The following is a 24,374-nucleotide window of genomic DNA, read 5'->3' as shown; positions in this document are numbered from 1 at the left end:
TGAGGAGAGAGAGAGAGGAGAGAGAGAGCGAGGAGAGAGAGAGAGAGAAGAGAGAAGAGCGAAGAGAGAGAGAGGAGAGAGAAGAGCGAAGAGAGAGAGAGCGAGGAGAGAGAGAGAAGAGAGCGAGAGCGAAGAGAGAGAGAGAAGAGAGCGAGAGCAAAGAGAGAGAGAGAAGAGAGCGAGAGCAAAGAGAGAGAGAGAAGAGCGAAGAGAGCGAGAGAGAGAAGAAAGCGAGAGTGAGGAGAGAGAGAGAAGAGAGCGAGGAGAGAGAAGAGAGAAGAGAGAGAGAGAAGAGAGCGAGAGCGAAGAGAGAGAGAGAAGAGCGAAGAGAGCGAGAGAGAGAAGAAAGCGAGAGTGAGGAGAGAGAGAGAAGAGAGAGAGAGAAGAGAGAGGAGAGAGAGCGAGGAGAGAGAGGAGAGCGAGGAGAGAGAGAGAGAGAGAGAGAGGAGAGAGAAGAGCGAAGAGAGAGAGAAGAGAGCGAGAGCGAAGAGAGAGAGAAGAGCGAAGAGAGCGAGAGAGAGGAGAGAGAGAGAGAGAGAGAGAGGTGTAAGTGTTGTGTATCTCATCTCCTTTATACAGTAGGTGATCTGTCTAGCCGCTGTTCCTGGAAAGAAGAATCAAATATGTAACAAAATGCGTCTTCTGCTTCATCAAAGCCTCGTTAGTCCTCATGTCGAGTCAACGTGATGACAATTGGAAGGATGGCTACATGTGACTAGGTTTATCCCAACCCCTATGAAAAACCGAGCACAGTTGTTGGGAGAGATGGAGCTGAGAAAACACAAGAGGGGTTAGGTATTGTATGTTGAAAACGTCTTGATACATAATGCCTTCGTCAGATTACTAGAGTAGTTTTGATGCTTTTTCTGTCCTTGGCTGCAGTCTAACAGAGCAATTTCTGAAACAAAATTCCTTGGTTTCTCAGAAATCCAGGTTGAAGGAATTCTGGAATCATTACAACATTTTTCAGACAGGAATTCTAGGGGAGGGACGATAGAACTTGGGGAAAGTTGGCAGCATTTGTAACCCGAGTTGGAGAAGTCTTGATACACAACATCTTCATCAGATATAGAACTAGTTTAGTGTTATAGTTGTTTATCTTTTCAGCTTTGAACACAATACTCCACGACATCATGTAGCTCAATATAGCTGAACAGAGCTCCACACAGCTGAACAGAGCTCCATATAGCTGAACAGAGCTCCACACAGCAGAACAGAGCTCCACACAGCTGAACAGAGCTCCATATAGCAGAACAGAGCTCCACACAGCAGAACAGAGCTCCACACAGCAGAACAGAGCTCCACACAGCTGAACAGAGCTCCACATAGCTGAACAGAGCTCCACACAGCTGAACAGAGCTCCATATAGCTGAACAGAGCTCCACATAGCTGAACAGAGCTCCACACAGCTGAACAGAGCTCCACATAGCTGAACAGAGCTCCACACAGCAGAACAGAGCTCCACATAGCTGAACAGAGCTCCACATAGCTGAACAGAGCTCCACATCACTCCACACAGCTGAACAGAGCTCCACACAGCTGAACAGAGCTCCACACAGCTGAACAGAGCTCCACATCACTCCACAGAGCTCCACACAGCTGAACAGAGGTCCACATCACTCCACATCACTCCACAGAGCTGAACAGAGCTCCACATAGTTGAACAGAGCTCCACATCACTCCACATTACTCCACAGAGCTGAACAGAGCTCCACATCACTCCACATAGCTGAACATAGCTCCACAGAGCTGAACAGAGCTCCACAGAGCTGGACAGAGCTACACATGACTGCCCTAGATCAGCACAAAAACATCCTGTGATGTTCTGCACTAGCTTTGAATAACCCACGCGATATGCAACTTTTCAGGGAAGTCAGGAACCAATATACTCAGTCAGTTAGGAAAGCTAAGGCTAGCTTTTTCAAACAGAAATGTTCATCCTGCAGCACTAATTCCAAAAAGTTCTGGGACACTGTAAAGTCCATGGACAATAAGAGCACCTCCTCCCAGCTGCCCACGGCACTGAGGCTAGGAAACACTGTCACCAGCGATAAATCTACGATAATCGAGAATTTCAATAAACATTTCTCTACGGCTGGAAACACTTTCCACCTGGCTACTCCTACCTCGGCCAACATCTCAGCACCCCCTGCAGCAACTTGCCCAAGCCCAACCCCCCCCCTTCTCCTTCACCAAAACCCAAACAGCTGATGTCCTGAAAGAGCTGCAGAATCTGGACCCGTATAAATCAGCGTGGCTAGACAAACTGGACCCTCTCTTCCTAAAATTATCCGCTGCCATTGTTGCAACCCCTATTACCAGTCTGTTCAACCTCTCTTTTGTATCGTCTGAGATTCCTAAAGATTGGAAAGCTGCCACGGTCATCCCCCTCTTCAAAGGGGGAGACACTCTATACCCATACTGCTACAGACCTATATCTATTCTACCCTGCCTTTCCAAGGTCTTCGAAAGCCAAACAGATCACCGACCATTTCGAATCCCACCGTACCTTCTCTGCTATGCAATCTGGTTTCAGAGCTGGTCATGGTTGCAATTTGGCCACGCTCAAGGTCCTAAACAATATCATAACCGCCATCGATAAGAGACATTACTGTGCAGCTGTATTCATCGACCTGGCCAAGGCTTTCGACTCTGTCAATCACCAACTACTTCTCTGATAGAGTTCAGTGTGTCAGATCGGAGGGCCTGTTGTCCAGACCTCTGGCAGTCTATGGGGGTGCCACAGGGTTCAATTCTCGGACCGACTCTCTACCTGGTTAAATAAAGGTGAACTGGTCTACCTGGTTAAATAAAGGTGATCTGGCCTACCTGGTTAAATAAAGGTGATCTGGTCTACCTGGTTAAATAAAGGTGATCTGGCCTACCTGGTTAAATAAAGGTGATCTGGCCTACCTGGTTAAATAAAGGTGATCTGGCCTACCTGGTTAAATAAAGGTGATCTGGCCTACCTGGTTAAATAAAGGTGATCTGGCCTACCTGGTTAAATAAAGGTGATCTGGTCTACCTGGTTAAATAAAGGTGATCTGGTCTACCTGGTTAAATAAAGGTGATCTGGCCTACCTGGTTAAATAAAGGTGATCTGGCCTACCTGGTTAAATAAAGGTGATCTGGTCTACCTGGTTAAATAAAGGTGATCTGGCCTACCTGGTTAAATAAAGGTGATCTGGCCTACCTGGTTAAATAAAGGTGATCTGATCTACCTGGTTAAATAAAGGTGATCTGGCCTACCTGGTTAAATAAAGGTGATCTGGTCTACCTGGTTAAATAAAGGTGATCTGGCCTACCTGGTTAAATAAAGGTGATCTGGCCTACCTGGTTAAATAAAGGTGATCTGGTCTACCTGGTTAAATAAAGGTGATCTGGTCTACCTGGTTAAATAAAGGTGAAATAAAAATAAACAACAGAGCACCACTCCTGACCAAAAGTAAGTTCACCAAAACAGCTAATGTGTAACTATTACCCTATTATACATACATATATATATACACTATTACGCATGTGACACATGAAAAACACACCACCTTGCCCATGCCTCAGAGAGAATATACAGGGAGTATAGACTGGGTTTTAGAGTCAGGAGCTCAGTACTGTAGACTAGATGTATTGAGGATAAGGGAGGGTTAAGCATGCCAGCTTTGCATACATTATTTTCCATTTTCCTTACAGTCCACTTGAATCCAAACTCCTGACAAACGTACACACACGTGACAGGACGTGACTTACGATGCTGAGATGGATCTCGTTGCTGGCGGAGGTTGAAGGGTCACAGGTTATGGAAACAGAATACTCAGAGGACACATTCTTGACCACGTACAGTTGTCTCAGCTGCTTACACACTGCCTCAATACTCAGACCCTGGATAGAGAGACAGCGAGAGAGGGAGAGAGAGAGTGAGACAGAGAGAGTTAGAGAAAAAGAGAGAGTGAGAGAGAGAACGAGAAACAGAGAGAGCGAGAGAGAAACAGAGAGCGAGAGAGAAACAGAGAGAGAGAGGGAAACAGAGAGGTTAGAGAGAGAGAGAGAGAGAGAGAGGGTTATAGAAACAGAGAGACAGAGAGGGTTAGAGAGAGACAGAGAGGGTTAGAGAAACAGAGAGAGTGAGAGAGAGAACGAGAAACAGAGAGAGCGAGAGAGAAACAGAGAGCGAGAGGGAAACAGAGAGGTTAGAGAGAGACAGAGAGGGTTATAGAAACAGAGAGACAGAGAGGGTTAGAGAGAGACAGAGAGGGTTAGAGAAACAGAGAGAGTGAGAGAGAGAACGAGAAACAGAGAGAGCGAGAGGGAAACAGAGAGGTTAGAGAGAGACAGAGAGGGTTATAGAAACAGAGAGACAGAGAGGGTTAGAGAGAGAGGGAGGGAGACGGAGTGAGACTAACATCAGCACTCTGCTAAAACATCAGAACTCAAATACTTGAATCAGTAATAAAACCCATTGCCCTTTATGGTTGTGAGGTCCGCTCACCAACCAAGAATTCACAAATTGGACAAACACCAAATTAAGATTCTGCAAGCAGAATTCTGAAAAAAGATCCTCTTTGTACAATGTAAAACACCAAATAATGCATAAAGAGCAGAATTAGGCCGATACCCGCTAATTAACAAAATCCACAAAAAAATATATTAAATTCTACAACCACCTAAAAGGAAACGATGCTCACACATTCCACCACTGAGCCATAACCTACAGAGAAAAGACCTGGAGAAGAGTCCCCTAAGCAAGCTGGTTCTGGGGCTCTGTTCACAAACACACCCCACAGAGCCCCAGGACAGCAGCACAATTAGACCCAATCAAATTATGAGAAAACAAAAAGATAATTACTTGACACATTAGAAAGAATCAACAAAAAAACAGAGCAAACTAGAATGCTATTTGGCCCTAAACAGAGAGTCCACAGTGGCAGAATACCTGACCACTGTGACTGACCCAAACGTAAGAAAGCTTTGACTATGTACAGACTCAGTGAGCATAACCTTGCTATTGAGAAAGGCTGTCATAGGCAGACATGGCTCTCAAGAGAAGACAGGCTATGTGCTCACTGCCCACAAAATGAGGTGGAAACTGAGCTGCACTTCCTAACCTCCTGCCAAATGTATGACCATATTAGAGACACATATTTCCCTCAGATTACACAGATACACAAAGAATACGAAAACAAATCCAATCTTGATAATCTCCCATATCTACAGGGAGAAAAAACACAGTGTGCCATCACAGCAGCAAGATTTGTGACCTGTTGCCACAAGAAAAGGTCAACCAGTGAAGAACTATTCAAACCACATTGTAAATATCACCAATATTAATATTTATTTAACTTTGGATTGGAGTCCACCTGTGTTAAATTCATGGACATGATTTGGTAAGGCTCACACCTGTCTATATAAGGTCCCACAGTTGACAGTGCATGTCAGAGCAAAAACCAAGCCATGAGGTTGAAGGAAATGTCCGTAGAGCTCAGAGGCAGGATTGTGTCGAGGCACAGATCTGGGGAAGGGTACCAAAACATTTCTGCAGCATTAAAGGTCCCCAAGAACACAGTGAACTCCATCATTCTTAAATGGAAGAAGTTTGGAACCACCAAGTCTCTTCCTAGAGCTGGCCTCCCAGCCAAACTGACCAATCAGGGGAGAAGGGCCTTGGTCAGGGAGGTGACCAAGAACCCGATTGTCACTGACGGAGCTCTAAAGTTCCTCTGTGGAGATGGGAGAATCTTCCAGAAGGACAACCATCTCTGCAGCACTCCACCAATTAGGCCTTTATGGTAGAGTGGCCAAACGGAAGCCACTCCTCAGTAAAAGGCACATGACAGCCTGTTTGGAGTTTGCCAAAAGGCACCTAAAGGACTCAGACCATGAGAAACAAGATTCAGACCCTGGAGAGGAGGGGGAGAGAGGGGGACCAGAGAGGATGAGGAGAGAGGGGGACCAGCGGATGTGGAGCGAGGGGGACCAGAGGATGAAGAGAGAAGGGGACCAGAGGATGAAGAGAGAAGGGGACCAGAGGAGAGGGAGAGAGGGGGACCAGAGGATGAGGAGAGAGGGGGACCAGAGGATGAGGAGAGAGGGGGACCAGAGAATGAGGAGAGAGGGGGACCAGAGAATGAGGAGAGAGGGGGACCAGAGGATGAGGAGAGAGAGGGGACCAGAGGATGAGGAGAGAGGGGGACCAGAGGATGAGGAGAGAGGGGGACCTAACGGCTAAACTGAGAGCCGAACGGCTGGGCTGAGAGCCGAACGGCTGGGCTGAGAGCCAAACGGCTGGGCTGAGAGCCGAACGGCTGGGCTGAGAGCAGAAAGGTGGAGGAGGAAAGGGAAAGTGACCCAATAGCCCAATAGCCCTTCCTAGGCAAGAGAGTGTCTGAGCTGCTGAGTAGAAGGGTAGTAGGGAAGAAAAGAGGGAAATTAATCTCTCTACTCTGACTCACCCTGGGCATGGTCTCTTTGGTGAACGTAAGTGTTACGTTAGCACAGCTGTTGTCGTGGTAACCGGAGCTGGGGTGGCATTTGTTGGGCGGTGGAGAGGAGGGGTGGCACTCCCCCTGACCCAGACACGGTCGGATGAAACACTGCTCCTCCCTGATTGGTACACAGCTCTGACCAGACAGACACCCGACCCCACCTCCTCTGCTACCGTGGCCTTTAACCCCCCCGCTGACTCGGCAGGACCTAAGACCACACCACATCTGAAATCAATCAATTAAAGAATCAATCAATACATCACGTCTGTAAAACCAAAATATCTAAATGTGAGATACAGGAAAGACACATTCAAGACACCAGGGTTAAAAAATTACAGTGACTTTCCCAACATTGCCAGGTTTTCTAGGATTCCCAATCCCAGCTCCCTCCCTGATAATTCCCCTCTGAATCCAGGAATCCCAATCCCAGCTCCCTCCCTGATAATTCCCCCTGAATTCAGGAATCCCAATCCCAGCTCCCTCCCTGATAATTCCCCCCTGAATCCAGGATTCCCAATCCCAGCTCCCTCCCTGATAATTCCTCCTGAATCCAGGAATCCCAATCCCAGCTCCCTCCCTGATAATTCCCCCCTGAATCCAGGATTCCCAATCCCAGCTCCCTCCCTGATAATTCCCCCCCTGAATCCAGGAATCCCAATCCCAGCTCCCTCACTGATAATTCCCCCTGAAACCAGGAATCCCAATCCTAGCTTCCTCCCTGATAATTCCCCTCTGAATCCAGGAATCCCAATCCCAGCTCCCTACCTGATAATTCCCCCTGAATCCAGGAATCCCAATCCCAGCTCCCTCCCTGATAATTCCCCTCTGAATCCAGGAATCCCAGCTCCCTCCCTGATAAATTCCCCCTGAATCCAGGAATCCCAATGCCAGCTCCCTCCCTGATAATTCCCCCCTGAATCCAGGAATCCTCCAACTGGGAACTCTAATGAGGATTTCTGGAAAACCTGGAATTTTTTTGGGAAAGGTAGCAGAGTTTTGCAGCCCTCTAAGATACATCTACAGTTGAAGTCGGAAGTTTACATAACACCTTAGGCAAATACATTTAAACTGAGTTTTTCACAATTCCTGACATTTAATCCTAATAAAAAATCCCTGTTTTAGGTCAGTTAGGATCACCACCTTATTTTAAGAATGTGAAATGTCAGAAGAATAGTAGAGAGCATGATTTATTTCAGCTTTTATTTCTTTCATCACATTCCCAGTGGGTCAGAAATTTACATACACTCAATTAGTATTAGGTAGCATTGCCTTAAATTGTTTAACTTGGGTCAAACGTTTCGGGTAAGTTCCCCACAATAAGTTGGGTGAATTTTGGCTCATTCCTCCTGACAGAGCTGGTGTAACTGAGTCAGGTTTGTAGGCCTTCTTGCTCACACACACTTTTTCAGGTCTGCCCACACATTTGCTATAGGATTGAGGTTAGGGCTTTGTGATGGCCACTCCAATACCTTGACATTGTTGTCCTTAAGCCATTTTGCCACAACTTTGGAAATATGCTTGGGGTCATTGTCCATTTGGAAGACCCATTTGCGACCAAGCTTTAACTTCCTGACTGATGTCTTGAGATGTTGCTTCAATATATCCACATAATTTTCCCTCCCTCATGATGCCATCTATTTTGTGAAGTGCACCAGTCCCTCCTGCAGCAAAGCACCCCCACAACATGATGCTGCCACCCCCGTGCTTCACAGTTGGGATGGTGTTCTTCAGCTTGCAACCCTCCCCCTTTTTCCTCCAACTATAACGATGGTCATTATGGCCAAACAGTTCTGATTTTGTTTCATCAGACCAGAGGACATTTCTCCAAAAAAGTACGATCTTTGTCCCCATGTGCAGTTGCAAACCGTAGTCTGGCTTTTTTATGGCGGTTTTGGAGCAAGGACTTCTTCCTTGCTGAGTGGCCTTTCAGGTTATGTCGATATAGGACTTGTTTTACTGTGGATATAGATACTTTTGTACCTGTTTCCTCCAGCATCTTCACAAGGTCCTTTGTTGTTGTTCTGGGATTGATTTGCACTTTTCACACCAAAGTACGTTCATCTCTAGAAGACAGAACGCGTCTCTTTCCTGAGCGGTATGACGGCTGCGTGGTCTCATGGTGTTTATACTTGCGTACTATTGTTTGTACAGATGAACATGGTACCTTCAGGCGTTTGGAAATTGCTCCCAAGTATGAACCAGACTTGTGGAGGTCTACAATTTTTTTCTGAGGTCTTGGCTGATTTCTTTTGATTTTCCCATGATGTCAAGCAAAGAGCCACTGATTTTGAAGGTAGGCCTTGAAATACATCCACAGGTACACTTCCAATTGACTCAAATTATGTCAATTAGCCTATCAGAAGCTTCTAAAGCCATGACATAATTTTCTGGAATTTTCCAAGCTGTTTAAAGGCACAGTCAACTTAGTGTATGTAAACTTCTGACCCATTGGAATTGTGATAGAGTGAATCATAAGTGAAATAATCTGTCTGTACACAATTGTTGGATAAATGACTTGTGTCATGCACGAAGTAGATGCCCTAACCGAATTGCCAAAACTATAGTTTGTTAACAAGACATTTGTGGAGTGGTTGAAAAACACATTTTAATGACTCCAACGTGAGTGTATGTAAACTTCAACTTTAGGTAAAGGAAAGAGTTTATAGTTTGTTAACAAGGTAAAGGTAAGAGTTTAGATACGTACTCGAGTACAGACAACCTTCCCATTAAAGCACTGGCAGGTGTTGCAGTCCTCATCCCACTTGGCTAAATCAGGGGTGACACGACTGTTCCCTGAGCACGGTCTCCCTGTCACTGGAACACACATACACAAGACTTACATGTCATCTCTACTGACTCTGTGTGTGTGTGTGTGTGTGTGTGTGTGTGTGTGTGTGTGTGTGTGTGTGAGAGACACACCAAGTGGGAGAGAGTGAGTGTGAGAGCATGAGAGAGTGACTGAAAGAGAGAGAGAGACAGAGACAGACTGAAAGAGAGAGAGGCAGAGAGAGACTGAAAGAGAGAGACAGAGAGAGAGAGACAGAGACGGACAGAGAGAGGCAGAGAGAGAGACTGAAAGAGGCAGAGAGAGAGACTGAAAGAGAGAGAGAGAGAGACTGAAAGAGAGAGAGACAGAGAGAGAGACTGAAAGAGAGAGAGACAGACTGAAAGAGAGAGAGAGACTGAAAGAGAGAGAGACAGACTGAAAGAGAGAGAGACAGAGAGAGACAGACAGACTGAAAGAGAGAGGCAGAGAGAGAGACTGAAAGAGAGAGAGAGAGAGACAGCGAGAGACTGAAAGAGAGAGACAGAGAGAGACTGAAAGAGAGAGAGACAGAGACAGACTGAAAGAGAGACAGAGAGAGAGACTGAAAGAGAGAGAGGCAGAGAGAGAGACTGAAAGAGAGAGAGACAGAGAGAGAGACTGAAAGAGAGAGAGACAGAGAGAGACTGGAAGAGAGAGAGACAGAGACAGACTGAAAGAGAGAGACAGAGAGAGAGACTGAAAGAGAGAGACACACAGAGAGAGACTGAAAGAGAGAGATAGAGAGACAGAGACAGACTGAAAGAGAGAGAGGCAGAGAAAGAGACTGAAAGAGAGAGAGACTGAAAGAGAGAGAGACAGAGAGACTGAAAGAGAGAGACAGAGAGAGACTGAAAGAGAGAGAGACAGACTGAAAGAGAGAGAGACAGAGAGACAGAGAGAGAGACAGAGAGACTGAAAGAGAGAGAGGCAGAGAGAGAGAGACTGAAAGAGAGAGAGACTGAAAGAGAGAGACAGTGAGAGACTGAAAGAGAGAGACAGAGAGAGACTGAAAGAGAGAGAGAGAGACAGAGACAGACTGAAAGAGAGAGAGACAGAGACAGACTGAAAGAGAGAGAGACAGAGAGAGAGACTGAAAGAGAGAGAGACAGAGAGAGACTGAAAGAGAGAGAGACAGAGAGAGAGACTGAAAGAGAGAGAGACAGAGAGAGAGACTGAAAGAGAGAGACAGAGAGAGAGACTGAAAGAGAGAGAGACAGAGAGAGAGACTGAAAGAGAGAGACAGAGAGAGACTGAAAGAGAGAGACAGAGACAGACTGAAAGAGAGAGAGACAGAGAGAGAGACTGAAAGAGAGAGAGACAGAGAGAGACTGAAAGAGAGAGAGACAGAGAGAGAGACTGAAAGAGAGAGAGACTGAAAGAGAGAGACAGAGAGAGACTGAAAGAGAGAGACAGAGACAGACTGAAAGAGAGAGACAGAGACAGACTGAAAGAGAGAGAGGCAGAGAGAGAGACAAAGAGAGAGAGAATGAAAGAGAGAGAGACTGAAAGAGTAGGGATGGGCATATTTAATTGAATATCGGAACGGACGTTAGCAGAGACAAACACTTATGAGACAATATTCATTATTTGAGAACTTTTGTTGGGTCAATTTTAACAATGAAAACGCGTCGTCTAAATTAAATTGTCCATGATGTTACATTGTAACAGACAAGGATATAACTGCCGAAATAATGGAAACACTTCCAGAATCTATGCCAAGATGCATTGAAGCTGTTCTGGCTCATGGTGGCCCAAAGCCATATTAAGACACCTTATGTTTCCTTTACTTTGGCAGTTACCTGTACCATGACATTTGAAACCCTTAATTTAATAAAACACCAAACTTCAGAATATAGCGTTTCTGTAGCCTATGGTGCGATGACCTCCTGCTGCTGTTGTTGAGCTCCTGCTGCTAAAGAGGTAGTTGACCTCCTGCTGCTAGTTTAGTTGCAATATTCTGCCCCTTTAGTTGGAATATTCTGCCCCTTTAGTTGGAATATTCTGCCCCTTTAGTTGGAATATTCTGCCACTTTAGATTGTATCCTTATTCTGCCCCTTTAGTTGGAATATTCTGCCACTTTAGATTGTATCCTTATTCTGCCACTTTAGTTGGAATATTCTGCCCCTTTAGTTGGAATATTCTGCCCCTTTAGTTGGAATATTCTGCCCCTTTAGTTGGAATATTCTACCCCTTTAGTTGGAATATTCTGCCCCTTTAGTTGGAATATTATACCCCTTTAGTTGGAATATTCTGTCCCTTTAGTTGGAATATTCTGTCCCTTTAGTTGGAATATTCTGCCCCTTTAGTTGGAATATTCTGCCCTTTAGTTGGAATATTCTGCCCCTTTAGTTGGAATATTCTGCCCCTTTAGTTGGAATATTCTGCCCCTTTAGTTGGAATATTCTGCCCCTTTAGTTGGAATATTCTGTCCCTTTAGTTGGAATATTCTGCCCCTTTAGTTGGAATATTCTGCCCCTTTAGTTGGAATATTCTGCCCCTTTAGTTGGAATATTCTGCCCCTTTAGTTGGAATATTCTGCCACTTTAGATTGTATCCTTATTCTGCCCCTTTAGTTGGAATATTCTGCCCCTTTAGTTGGAATATTCTGCCACTTTAGATTGTATCCTTATTCTGCCACTTTAGTTGGAATATTCTGCCCCTTTAGTTGGAATATTCTGCCCCTTTAGTTGGAATATTCTGCCCCTTTAGTTGGAATATTCTGCCCCTTTAGTTGGAATATTCTACCCCTTTAGTTGGAATATTCTGTCCCTTTAGTTGGAATATTCTGTCCCTTTAGTTGGAATATTCTGCCCCTTTAGTTGGAATATTCTACCCCTTTAGTTGGAATATTCTACCCCTTTAGTTGGAATATTCTGTCCCTTTAGTTGGAATATTCTACCCCTTCAGTTGGAATATTCTACCCCTTTAGTTGGAATATTCTGCCCCTTTAGTTGGAATATTCTGCCCCTTTAGTTGGAATATTCTGTCCCTTTAGTTGGAATATTCTGCCCCTTTAGTTGGAATATTCTGCCCCTTTAGTTGGAATATTCTGCCCCTTTAGTTGGAATATTCTGTCCATTTAGTTGGAATATTCTGCCCCTTTAGTTGGAATATTCTGTACCTTGAGTTGGAATATTCTACCCCTTTAGTTGGAATATTCTGCCCCTTTAGTTGGAATATTCTACCCCTTTAGTTGGAATATTCTGTCCCTTTAGTTGGAATATTCTGTACCTTGAGTTGGAATATTCTACCCCTTTAGTTGGAATATTCTGCCCCTTTAGTTGGAATATTCTGCCCCTTTAGTTGGAATATTCTACCCCTTTAGTTGGAATATTCTGCCCCTTTAGTTGGAATATTCTACCCCTTTAGTTAGAATATTCTGTCCCTTTAGTTGGAATATTCTGCCCCTTTAGTTGGAATATTCTGTACCTTGAGTTGGAATATTCTACCCCTTTAGTTGGAATATTCTGCCCCTTTAGTTGGAATATTCTGCCCCTTTAGTTGGAATATTCTACCCCTTTAGTTGGAATATTCTGCCCCTTTAGTTGGAATATTCTGCCCCTTTAGTTGGAATATTCTACCCCTTTAGTTGGAATATTCTACCCCTTTAGTTGGAATATTCGGCCCCTTTAGTTGGAATATTCTACCCCTTTAGTTGGAATATTCTGCCCCTTTAGTTGGAATATTCTGTCCCTTTAGTTGGAATATTCTGCCCCTTTAGTTGGAATATCATGCCCCTTTAGTTGGAATATTCTGCCCCTTTAGTTTGTATCCTTATTCTGCCACTTTAGTTGGAATATTCTGTCCCTCTAGTTGGAATATTCTGCCCCTTTAGTTGGAATATTCTACCCCTTTAGTTGGAATATTCTGCCCCTTTAGTTGGAATATCATGCCCCTTTAGTTGGAATATTCTGCCCCTTTAGTTGGAATATCATGCCCCTTTAGTTTGTATCCTTATTCTGCCCCCCCCCCCACGTCATGCCCAACCAATTTGTTGTGTATGCTTCGTTCATGCAACTCCCTATACGTACGTCATACACATTTTACCAGTTGAAAAATTTGTATTTTGATTGGTCTTCACAGTAGAAGGGCTTTACTTTCAAAGTTACGTACCATGGGAAAAAATATGTTTCACAGAGCAGCTAAATGGTAACAGTTAAGTAGGTAGCTGATACCATGATGGATATTAGTAAGTGGTTTCGCCAGAACACAACGACAGCATCGGATCAACGCAGGGAGGAGGGGGAGAAGCCTGCCACAGAGGCCAATGCCGCTGAGCCGACGCTATCATCGAGGCCTAGGACGCTGACCCGACGCTATCATCGAGGCCAATGCCGCTGAGCCTACGCTATCATCGAGGCCTAGGACGCTGAGCCGACGCTATCTTCGAGGCCTAGGACGCTGACCCGACGCTATCATCGAGGCCAATGCCGCTGAGCCTACGCTATCATCGAGGCCTAGGACGCTGAGCCGACGCTATCTTCGAGGCCTAGGACGCTGAGCCGACGCTATCATCGAGGCCAATGCCGCTGAGCCGACGCCATCATCGAGGCCTAGGACGCTGAGCCTACGCTATCATCGAGGCCAATGCCGCTGAGCCAACGCCATCATCGAGGCCTAGGACGCTGAGCCGACGCTATCATCGAGGCCAATGCCGCTGAGCCGATGCCATCATCGAGGCCTAGGACGCTGAGCCGACGCTATCATCGAGGCCAATGCCGCTGAGCCTACGCTATCATCGAGGCCAATGCCGCTGAGCCGACGCCATCATCGAGGCCTAGGACGCTGAGCCGACGCTATCATCGAGGCCAATGCCGCTGAGCCGACGCCATCATCGAGGCCTAGGACGCTGAGCCGACGCTATCATCGAGGCCAATGCCGCTGAGCCGATGCTATCATCGAGGCCAATGCCGCTGAGCCGACGCTATCATCGAGGCCAAGGCTGCTGAGCCGACGCTATCTTCGAGGCCTAGGACGCTGAGCCGACGCTATCATCGAGGCCAATGCCGCTGAGCCGACGCTATCATCGAGGCCAAGGCTGCTGAGCCGACGCTATCTTCGAGGCCTAGGACGCTGAGCCGACGCTATAATCGAGGCCAATGCCGCTGAGCCGACGCTATCATCGAGGCCAATGCCGCTGAGCAGACGCTATCTGAGGCCAAGGCTGCTGAGCAGACGCTATCATCGAGGCCAATGCCGCTGAGCCGACGCTATCATCGAGGCCAATGCCGCTGAGCCGACGCTATCATCGAGGCCAAAGCCACTGAGCAGACGCTATCTGAGGCCAAGGCTGCTGAGCAGACGCTATCATCGAGGCCAAGGCCGCTGAGCCCAGCAGCAAAGGCAACTGCGAAACCATCTTGCAGCCTGGTGACATTGGAGGTATCCGAGTGCCCACAATTGCGTGGAAAAACTGTGAGCTGACAGTGAGTTTGATGAGTTACGGGAGAAATACAAGCACACGGACACCCCCTCTCCAAGCAAACGGCAAAGAGTAGTGAGTAGTAATCTGAAAGAATATGTGGTGGAAACAATGGGCCAGCAAGAAGAGGATAATGAGAGGGAAGAGACGGCTTTTCAGCACTCTGGAAGCTGTACTGGGAGACATTTCAGCACGATTTAACCAACCAAACAGCTGATATTACGGGAATTAGCATATATTCTGCACTGCATTGACGGGTATTGTGCATGTAGCTGTGTAGTGTTGTCATAACATGTCATTTCTCGAGATGGTTATGATTTGTCCATGTTTGTAAAGCGGTGCAGTAGCCTGTAATCTTGAGACAGCCGGGCGTGGCTGTGAATACATTGTGTGGAATGGATTATTATCCATCCTGTATTATCAGCAAGTTAAAATAGTTGTGCCCCCTTAATCATTTCTGACGCCCCCTTAATCATTTCTGACGCCCCCTTAATCATTTCTGACGCCCCCTTAATCATTTCTGACGCCCCCTTAATCATTTCTGACGCCCCCTTAATCATTTCTGACGCCCCCTTAATCATTTCTGACGCCCCCTAAATCATTTCTGACGCCCCCTTAATCATTTCTGACGCCCCCTAAATCATTTCTGACGCCCCCTTAATAATTTCTGATGCCCCCTTGCCGAGTTAAACCTGCCACCAGGCCTGGCTATGGGTTGTGTACCTCCTGCCACCTAGCTATGGGTTGTGTACCTCCTGCCACCTGGCTATGGGTTGTGTTACTTCTGTCACCAGGCCTGGCTATGGGTTGTGTACCTCCTGTCACCTGGCTATGGGTTGTGTTACTCCTGCCACCAGGCCTGGCTATGGGTTGTGTTACTCGTGCCACCTGGCTATGGGTTGTGTACCTCCTGCCACCTGGCTATGGGTTGTGTACCTCCTGCCTCCAGGCCTGGCTATGGGTTGTGTTACTCCTGCCACCAGGCCTGGCTATGGGTTGTGTTACTCGTGCCACCTGGCTATGGGTTGTGTACCTCCTGCCACCTGGCTATGTGTTGTGTACCTCCTGCCACTAGGCTATGGGTTGTGTACCTCCTGCCACCTGGCTATGGGTTGTGTACCTCCTGCCTCCAGGCCTGGCTATGGGTTGTGTTACTCCTGTCACCTGGCTATGGGTTGTGTTACTCCTGCCACCTGGCTATGGGTTGTGTACCTCCTGCCACCAGGCTATGGGTTGTGTACCTCCTGTCACCAGGCCTGGCTATGGGTTGTGTACCTCCTGCCACCTGGCTATGGGTTGTGTACCTCCTGTCACCAGGCCTGGCTATGGGTTGTGTACCTCCTGCCACCTGGCTATGGGTTGTGTACCTCCTGGCTATGGGTTGTGTTACTCCTGTCACCAGGCCTGGCTATGGGTTGTGTTACTCCTGCCACCTGGCTATGGGTTGTGTACCTCCTGGCTATGGGTTGTGTTACTCCTGCCTCCAGGCCTGGCTATGGGTTGTGTTACTCCTGTCACCTGGCTATAGGTTGTGTTACTCCTGCCTCCAGGCCTGGATATGGGTTGTGTTACTCCTGTCACCTGGCTATGGGTTGTGTTACTCCTGCCTCCAGGCCTGGTTTTGGGTTGTGTACCTCCTGCCTCCTGGCTATGGGTTGTGTACCTCCTGCCTCCTGGCTATGGGTTGTGTACCTCCTGCCACCTGGCTATGGGTTGTGTTTCTCCTGCCTCCAGGCCTGGCTATGGGTTGTGTTTCTCCTGCCTCCAGGCCTGGCTATGGGTTGTGTACCTCCTGGCTATGGGTTGTGTACCTCCTGTCACCAGGCCTGGCTATGGGTTGTGTTACTCCTGCCACCTGGCTATGGGTTGTGTACCTCCTGCCTCCAGGCCTGGCTATGGGTTGTGTACCTCCTGGCTATGGGTTGTGTACCTCCTGTCACCAGGCCTGGCTATGGGTTGTGTTACTCCTGCCACCTGGCTATGGGTTGTGTACCTCCTTCCTCCAGGCCTGGCTATGGGTTGTGTACCTCCTTCCTCCAGGCCTGGCTATGGGTTGTGTACCACCTGGCTATGGGTTGTGTACCTCCTGCCACCTGGCTTTGGGTTGTGTACCTCCTTCCTCCAGGCCTGGCTATGGGTTGTGTACCTCCTGCCACCTGGCTATGGGTTGTGTACCTCCTTCCTCCAGGCCTGGCTATGGGTTGTGTACCTCCTGCCACCTGGCTATGGGTTGTGTAACTCCTTCCTCCAGGCCTGGCTATGGGTTGTGTTTTACATGAAAAGGCATTTTACTATCATAGTGCATTTATCCCTCCGCTGAGCCCTGACAACACTATTTTCCAAACTTCAAATAGCCATTATAAAACAGGCACCAATGGAGAACAAGACAAGACACAGATCAATGCAAAACCCACCGTTTGGAAACAGAATCAGTTCTACAGAATAATGATGGCAAACATCAGACTTCTCTTTCACTGTCTGCTGTTAGCCTAGACTACGGTTAGCCAAAAGGTACCAGAATAGCACCCTGAAAACAACTGTGCCTAGCCTACGGTTAGCCAAAAGGTACCAGAATAGCACCCTTAAAACAACGGTACACCGTCTGCTGTTAGCCTAGCCTACGGTTAGCCAAAAGGTACCGGAATAGCACCCTGAAAACAACGGTACACCGTCTGCTGTTAGCCTACGGTTAGCCAAAAGGTACCAGAATAGCACCCTTAAAACAACGGTACACCGTCTGCTGTTAGCCTAGCCTACGGTTAGCCAAAAGGTACCGGAATAGCACCCTGAAAACAACGGTACACCGTCTGCTGTTAGCCTACGGTTAGCCAAAAGGTACCATAATAGCACCCTGAAAACAACAGTACACCGTCTGCTGTTAGCCTACGGTTAGCCAAAAGGTACCGGAATAGCACCCTGAAAACAACAGTACACCGTCTGCTGTTAGCCTACGGTTAGCCAAAAGGTACCAGAATAGCACCCTGAAAACAACAGTACACCGTCTGCTGTTAGCCTATCCTACGGTTAGCCAAATATCAGTCTGCTGTTGTGGCATTTTGGAGCATTCTGATTGGTCAAGAGAGTAGAGCAAAAGTGATTTTCTTTGTTGTTGGTGAGAAATAAAAAAATATTAAAATAATTTACAATGACAGAGAGATCGTGTTTTCAGAGATCATATGACAGAGAGATCGTGTTTTCAGAGATCATATGACAGAGAGATCGTGTTTTCAGAGATCATATGACAGAGAGATCGTGTTTTCAGAGATCATATGACAGAGAGAGATCGTGTTTTCAGAGATCATATGACAGAGAGATCGTGTTTTCAGAGATCATATGACAGAGAGATCGTGTTTTCAGAGATCATATGACAGAGAGATCGTGTTTTCAGAGATCATATGACAGAGAGATCGTGTTTTCAGAGATCATATGACAGAGAGATCGTGTTTTCAGAGATCATATGACAGAGAGATCGTGTTTTCAGAGATCATATGACAGAGAGAGATCGTGTTTTCAGAGATCATATGACAGAGAGATCGTGTTTTCAGAGATCATATGACAGAGAGATCGTGTTTTCAGAGATCATATGACAGAGAGATCGTGTTTTCAGAGATCATATGACAGAGAGATCGTGTTTTCAGAGATCATATGACAGAGAGATCGTGTTTTCAGAGATCATATGACAGAGAGATCGTGTTTTCAGAGATCATATGACAGAGAGATCGTGTTTTCAGAGATCATATGACAGAGAGATCGTGTTTTCAGAGATCATATGACAGAGAGATCGTGAGCTCGTGTTTTCAGAGATCCTATGACAGAGAGATCGTGATCTCGTGTTTTCAGAGATCATATGACATAGAGAGATCATGAGCTCGTGTTTTCAGAGATCCTATGACATAGAGAGATCATGAGCTCGTGTTTTCAGAGATCCCATGACAGAGAGATCGTGAGCTCGTGTTTTCAGAGATCATATGACAGAGAGAGATCGTGAGCCTGTGTTCTCAGAGATCCTATGACAGAGAGATCGTGAGCCTGTGTTCTCAGAGATCCTATGACAGAGAGAGATCGTGTTTTCAGAGATCCCATGACATAGAGATCGTGAGCTCGTGTTTTCAGAGATCCTATGACAGAGAGATCGTGAGCCTGTGTTTTCAGAGATCCTATGACATAGAGACATCATGAGCTCGTGTTTTCAGAGATCCCATGACATAGAGAGATCGTGAGCCTGTGTTTTCAGAGATCCCATGACATAGAGAGATCATGAGCTCGTGTTTTCAGAGATCCTATGACAGAGAGAGATCGTGAGCCTGTGTTTTCAGAGATCCCATGACATAGAGAGATCGTGAGCTCGTGTTTTCAGAGATCCTATGACATAGAGAGATCGTGAGCCTGTGTTTTCAGAGATCCCATGACATAGAGAGATCATGAGCTCGTGTTTTCAGAGATCCCATGACATAGAGATCGTGAGCTCGTGTTTTCAGAGATCCTATGACATAGAGATCGTGAGCTCGTGTTTTCAGAGATCCTATGACAGAGAGATCGTGATCTCGTGTTTTCAGAGATCCTATGACAGAGAGATCGTGATCTCGTGTTTTCAGAGATCCTATGACAGAGAGATCGTGATCTCGTGTTTTCAGAGATCCTATGACAGAGAGATCGTGATCTCGTGTTTTCAGAGATCCTATGACAGAGAGATCGTGAGCTCGTGTTTTCAGAGATCCTATGACAGAGAGATCGTGAGCCTGTGTTCTCAGAGATCCTATGACAGAGAGATCGTGAGCCTGTGTTTTCAGAGATCCTATGACATAGAGATCGTGATCTCGTGTTTTCAGAGATCCTATGACAGAGAGATCGTGAGCTCGTGTTTTCAGAGATCCTATGACAGAGAGATCGTGATCTCGTGTTTTCAGAGATCATATGACAGAGAGATCGTGATCTCGTGTTTTCAGAGATCCTATGACAGAGAGATCGTGATCTCGTGTTTTCAGAGATCCTATGACAGAGAGATCGTGAGCCTGTGTTTTCAGAGATCCTATGACATAGAGAGATCATGAGCTCGTGTTTTCAGAGATCCTATGACATAGAGAGATCATGAGCTCGTGTTTTCAGAGATCCCATGACAGAGAGATCGTGAGCTCGTGTTTTCAGAGATCATATGACAGAGAGAGATCGTGAGCCTGTGTTCTCAGAGATCCTATGACAGAGAGATCGTGAGCCTGTGTTCTCAGAGATCCTGTGACAGAGAGATCGTGAGCCTGTGTTTTCAGAGATCCTATGACAGAGAGATCGTGAGCCTGTGTTTTCAGAGATCCTATGACAGAGAGATCGTGAGCCTGTGTTTTCAGAGATCCTATGACAGAGAGATCGTGTTTTCAGAGATCCCATGACATAGAGATCGTGATCTCGTGTTTTCAGAGATCCTATGACAGAGAGATCGTGAGCTTGTGTTTTCAGAGATCCTATGACAGAGAGATCGTGAGCTCGTGTTTTCAGAGATCCTATTACAGAGAGATCGTGAGCTCGTGTTTTCAGAGATCCTATGACAGAGAGATCGTGAGATCGTGTTTTCAGAGATCCTATGACAGAGAGATCGTGAGATCGTGATTTCAGAGATCCTATGACATAGAGATCGTGAGCTCGTGTTTTCAGAGATCCTATGACAGAGAGATAGGATCTCTGAAAACACGAGCTCACTATGACAGAGAGATCGTGAGCTCGTGTTTTCAGAGATCCTATGACAGAGAGATCGTGAGCTCGTGTTTTCAGAGATCCTATGACAGAGAGATCGTGAGCTCGTGTTTTCAGAGATCCTATGACAGAGAGATCGTGAGCACGTGTTTTCAGAGATCCTATGACAGAGAGATCGTGAGATCGTGATTTCAGAGATCCTATGACATAGAGATCGTGAGCTCGTGATTTCAGAGATCCTATGACAGAGAGATCGTGAGCTCGTGTTTTCAGAGATCCTATGACATAGAGATCGTGAGCTCGTGTTTTCAGAGATCCTATGACAGAGAGATCGTGAGATCGTGTTTTCAGAGATCCTATGACAGAGAGATCGTGAGCTCGTGTTCTCAGAGATCCTATGACATAGAGATCGTGAGCTCGTGTTTTCAGAGATCCTATGACAGAGAGATCGTGAGCCTGTGTTTTCAGAGATCCCATGACATAGAGAGATCGTGAGCTCGTGTTTTCAGAGATCCTATGACATAGAGATCGTGAGCTCGTGTTTTCAGAGATCCTTACCGTCCTGACAACGTGGTCCTGATCGGTCTTGGGGACACAGGCAGTGGAAGCCGTTGATTTCATCAACACAGGTAGCACCAAACACACACGGCGAGGACTGGCATTCGTTGATATCTGACACACACACACACACACACACACACACACACACACACACACACACACACACACACACACACACACACACACACACACACACACACACACACACACACACACACACACACACACATTATAGCAGTCAGGAACGATCCAATTACGTTTGACATTAAGCCTTTAACGATACTCTTTTGAATTTAGATTTTTTGGACTGATCATCAAATTCTCACAGTCTCTGCAACACGTTTATTTAACCTTTATTTAGCTAGGCATGTCAGTTAAGAACAAATTCTTATTTCACAACGACGGCCTACCCCGGCTAAACCTGGAAGACGCTGTGCCAATTGTGCGTCGCCCTATGGGATTCCCATTCACGGCAGGATGTGATACAGGTTGGATTCGAACCAGGGACTGTAGTGACGCCTCAGGCCGGTGCTGCAGAGCCTCAGACCGCCCCAGAGCCTCAGAGCGCCCCAGAGCCTCAGAGCGCCCCAGAGCCTCAGAGCGCACCAGATCCTCAGAGCGCCCCAGAGCCTCAGAGCGCCCCAGAGCGCCCCAGATCCTCAGAGCGTCCCCAGAGCCTCAGAGCGCCCCAGAGCCTCAGAGCGCCCCAGAGCCTCCGAGCACCCCAGAGCACCTCAGAGCATCAGAGCGCCCCAGATCCTCAGAGCGCCCCAGAGCCTCAGAGCGCCCCAGATCCTCAGAGCACCCCAGAGCCTCAGAGCGCCTCAGAGCGCCCCAGAACCTCAGAGCGCCCCAGATCCTCAGAGCGCCCCAGAGACTCAGAGCGCCTCAGAGCGCCCCAGAGCGCCCCAGATCCTCAGAGCGCCCCAGATCCTCAGAGCAGGTCAGAGCGCCAGAGTTTAATCACCGGCAGAGGAGAAACCTGGCCGTTTAATCACCGGCAGAGGGAGACCCGGCAGAGAGAAACCTGGCCGTTTAATCACCGGCAGAGAGAAACCTGACCGTTTAATCACCGGCAGAGGGAGACCCGGCAGAGGGAGACCTGGCCGTTTAATCACCGGCAGAGGGAGACCTGGCCGTTTAATCACCGGCAGAGGGAGACCTGGCCGTTTAATCACCGGCAGAGGGAGACCTGGCCGTTTAATCACCGGCAGAGGGAGACCTGGCCATTTAATCACCGGCAGAGGGAGACCTGGCCGTTTAATCACCGGCAGAGAGAGATCTGGCCGTTTAATCACCGGCAGAGAGAGACCCGGCAGAGGGAGACCTGGCCGTGTAATCACCGGCAGAGAGAGACCCGGCAGAGGGAGACCTGGCCGTGTAATCACCGGCAGAGAGAGATCTGGCCGTTTAATCACCAGCAGTGTGGCTGTTTGTGACCCAGCGCCCAAAAGAGTGACTGTCCCTTCTCCTCGGCCCCAGCCCAGACCCAGTCACTAACTTACGGCTCAGCCAGAGTGGGTGGGTGAGGAGGGAGAGTCCATGTTAATACGTACTGATCCTGCAGTCTGGCCCAGCGAACCCTGGAGTGCACTCACATCGATACCAGTTATCACCATCCACACAGGTCCCACTGTTATAACTGGAGAGGAGGAGAGGAAGAGGAGAGGAGAGGAGGGAGGAGAGAAGGGAGGAGAGAAGGGGGAGAGGAGAGGAGGGGTGAGAGGGGAGGAGGGAGGAGAGGAGGGGTGAGAGGGGATGAGGGAGGAGAGGAGGGAGGAGAGGAGAGAAGGGGTGAGAGGGGAGGAGGGAGGAGAGGAGAGGAGGGGTGAGAGGGGAGGAGGGGTGAGAGGGGAGAGGAGAGAAGGGAGGAGAGGAGAGAAGGGAGGAGAGGAGAGGAGGGTGAGAGGAAAGGAGGGAGGAGAGAAGGGGTGAGAGGGGAGGAGGGAGGAGAGGAGAGGAGGGGTGAGAGGGGAGGAGGGGTGAGAGGGGAGGAGGGGTGAGAAAAGAGAAGTGAGATAGGAGGGGGAGAGGAGAGGAGGGGGAGAGGAGGGGTGAGAGGAGAGGAAGGGTTAGAGGAGAGAAGGGGTGAGTGGGGAGGAGAGGGGAGAAGGGAGGAGAGGAGAGAAGGGGTGGGAGGGGAGGAGGGGTGAGAAAAGAGAAGTGCGATAGGAGGGGGAGAGGAGAGGAGTGGTGAGGAGAGGAGGGGTGAGAGGGGAGGAGGGGGAGAGGAGAGGAGGGGGAGAGGAGACGAGGGGTGAGAAAGGAGAAAGGAGAAGTGCGATAGGAGGGGTGAGAGGAGAGGAGGGAGAGAGACGGAGAGAGAGAAGTTCAGTCTCAGAACAACATCAAAACATCTTGGTCAAACTGAAGTCTCTCAGACTACGTCCCAAATGACACCCTTATCCTCTACATAGAGCCCTATGGGCCCTGGTCTAAAGAATTGTACTATGTAGGGAATAGGCTGCAATTTGGGACATAGATCAAACTAGGAAGGGCAGGGGGATATCTATATCCAACATGACTAGTACTACCATAACCAGTACTATCATAACAAGTACTACAATAACTAGTACTACCATAACCAGTACTACCATAACTAGTACTACAATAACTAGTACTACAATAACTAGTACTACCATAACCAGTACTACCATAACCAGTACGACAATAACGAGTACTACCATAACTAGTACTAGAATAACCAGTACTACCATAACCAGTACTACCATAACCAGTACTACCATAACTAGTAATACCATAACCAGTACTACCATAGCCAGTACTACCATAACCAGTAATACCATAACAAGTACTACCACAACCAGTACTACCATAACCAGTAATACCATAACCAGTACTACCATAACTAGTAATACCATAACCAGTAATACCATAACCAGTACTACCATAACCAGTACTACCATAACTAGTAATACCATAACCAGTACTACCATAACCAGTAATACCATAACCAGTACTACCATAGCCAGTACTACCATAACTAGTAATACCATAACCAGTAATACCATAACCAGTACTACCATAGCCAGTACTACCATAACTAGTACTACCATAACCAGTACTACCATAACCAGTAATACCATAACCAGTACTACCATAGCCAGTACTACCATAACTAGTAATACCATAACCAGTAATACCATAATCAGTACTACCATAACCAGTACTACCATAACTAGTAATACAGTAACCAGTACTACCATAGCCAGTACTACCATAGCCAGTACTACCATAACTAGTACTACCATAACCAGTAATACCATAACCAGTACTACCATAGCCAGTACTACCATAACTAGTAATACCATAACCAGTAATACCATAACCAGTACTACCATAACCAGTAATACCATAGCCAGTACTACCATAACTAGTAATACCATAACCAGTACTACCATA

At 47.2% G+C, this 24,374-nt stretch overlaps 1 protein-coding gene across 1 annotated transcript in view; it reads right to left on the bottom strand.

Moving 5' to 3' along the window:
• Positions 1-24,374, bottom strand: part of LOC139377019 (protein jagged-1b-like) — a 145,361-nt gene that overhangs the window by 12,692 nt on the left and 108,295 nt on the right. The window contains exons 20-24 of the mRNA XM_071120089.1: positions 22,508-22,593; positions 20,949-21,062; positions 9,181-9,290; positions 6,444-6,701; positions 3,745-3,876 (exon numbers count right to left, since the gene is read on the bottom strand). Of these exons, the coding sequence (XP_070976190.1) occupies positions 3,745-3,876; positions 6,444-6,701; positions 9,181-9,290; positions 20,949-21,062; positions 22,508-22,593 (700 nt within the window). The remainder of the gene's footprint in view (positions 1-3,744; positions 3,877-6,443; positions 6,702-9,180; positions 9,291-20,948; positions 21,063-22,507; positions 22,594-24,374) is intronic.

Source organism: Oncorhynchus clarkii, chromosome 20 (genome assembly GCF_045791955.1).
Source record: "Oncorhynchus clarkii lewisi isolate Uvic-CL-2024 chromosome 20, UVic_Ocla_1.0, whole genome shotgun sequence".
Taxonomy (NCBI): domain Eukaryota; kingdom Metazoa; phylum Chordata; class Actinopteri; order Salmoniformes; family Salmonidae; genus Oncorhynchus; species Oncorhynchus clarkii.
The sequence above is the reverse complement of the archived record's forward strand: the minus strand, read 5'-3'. Positions and strand labels throughout refer to the sequence as shown.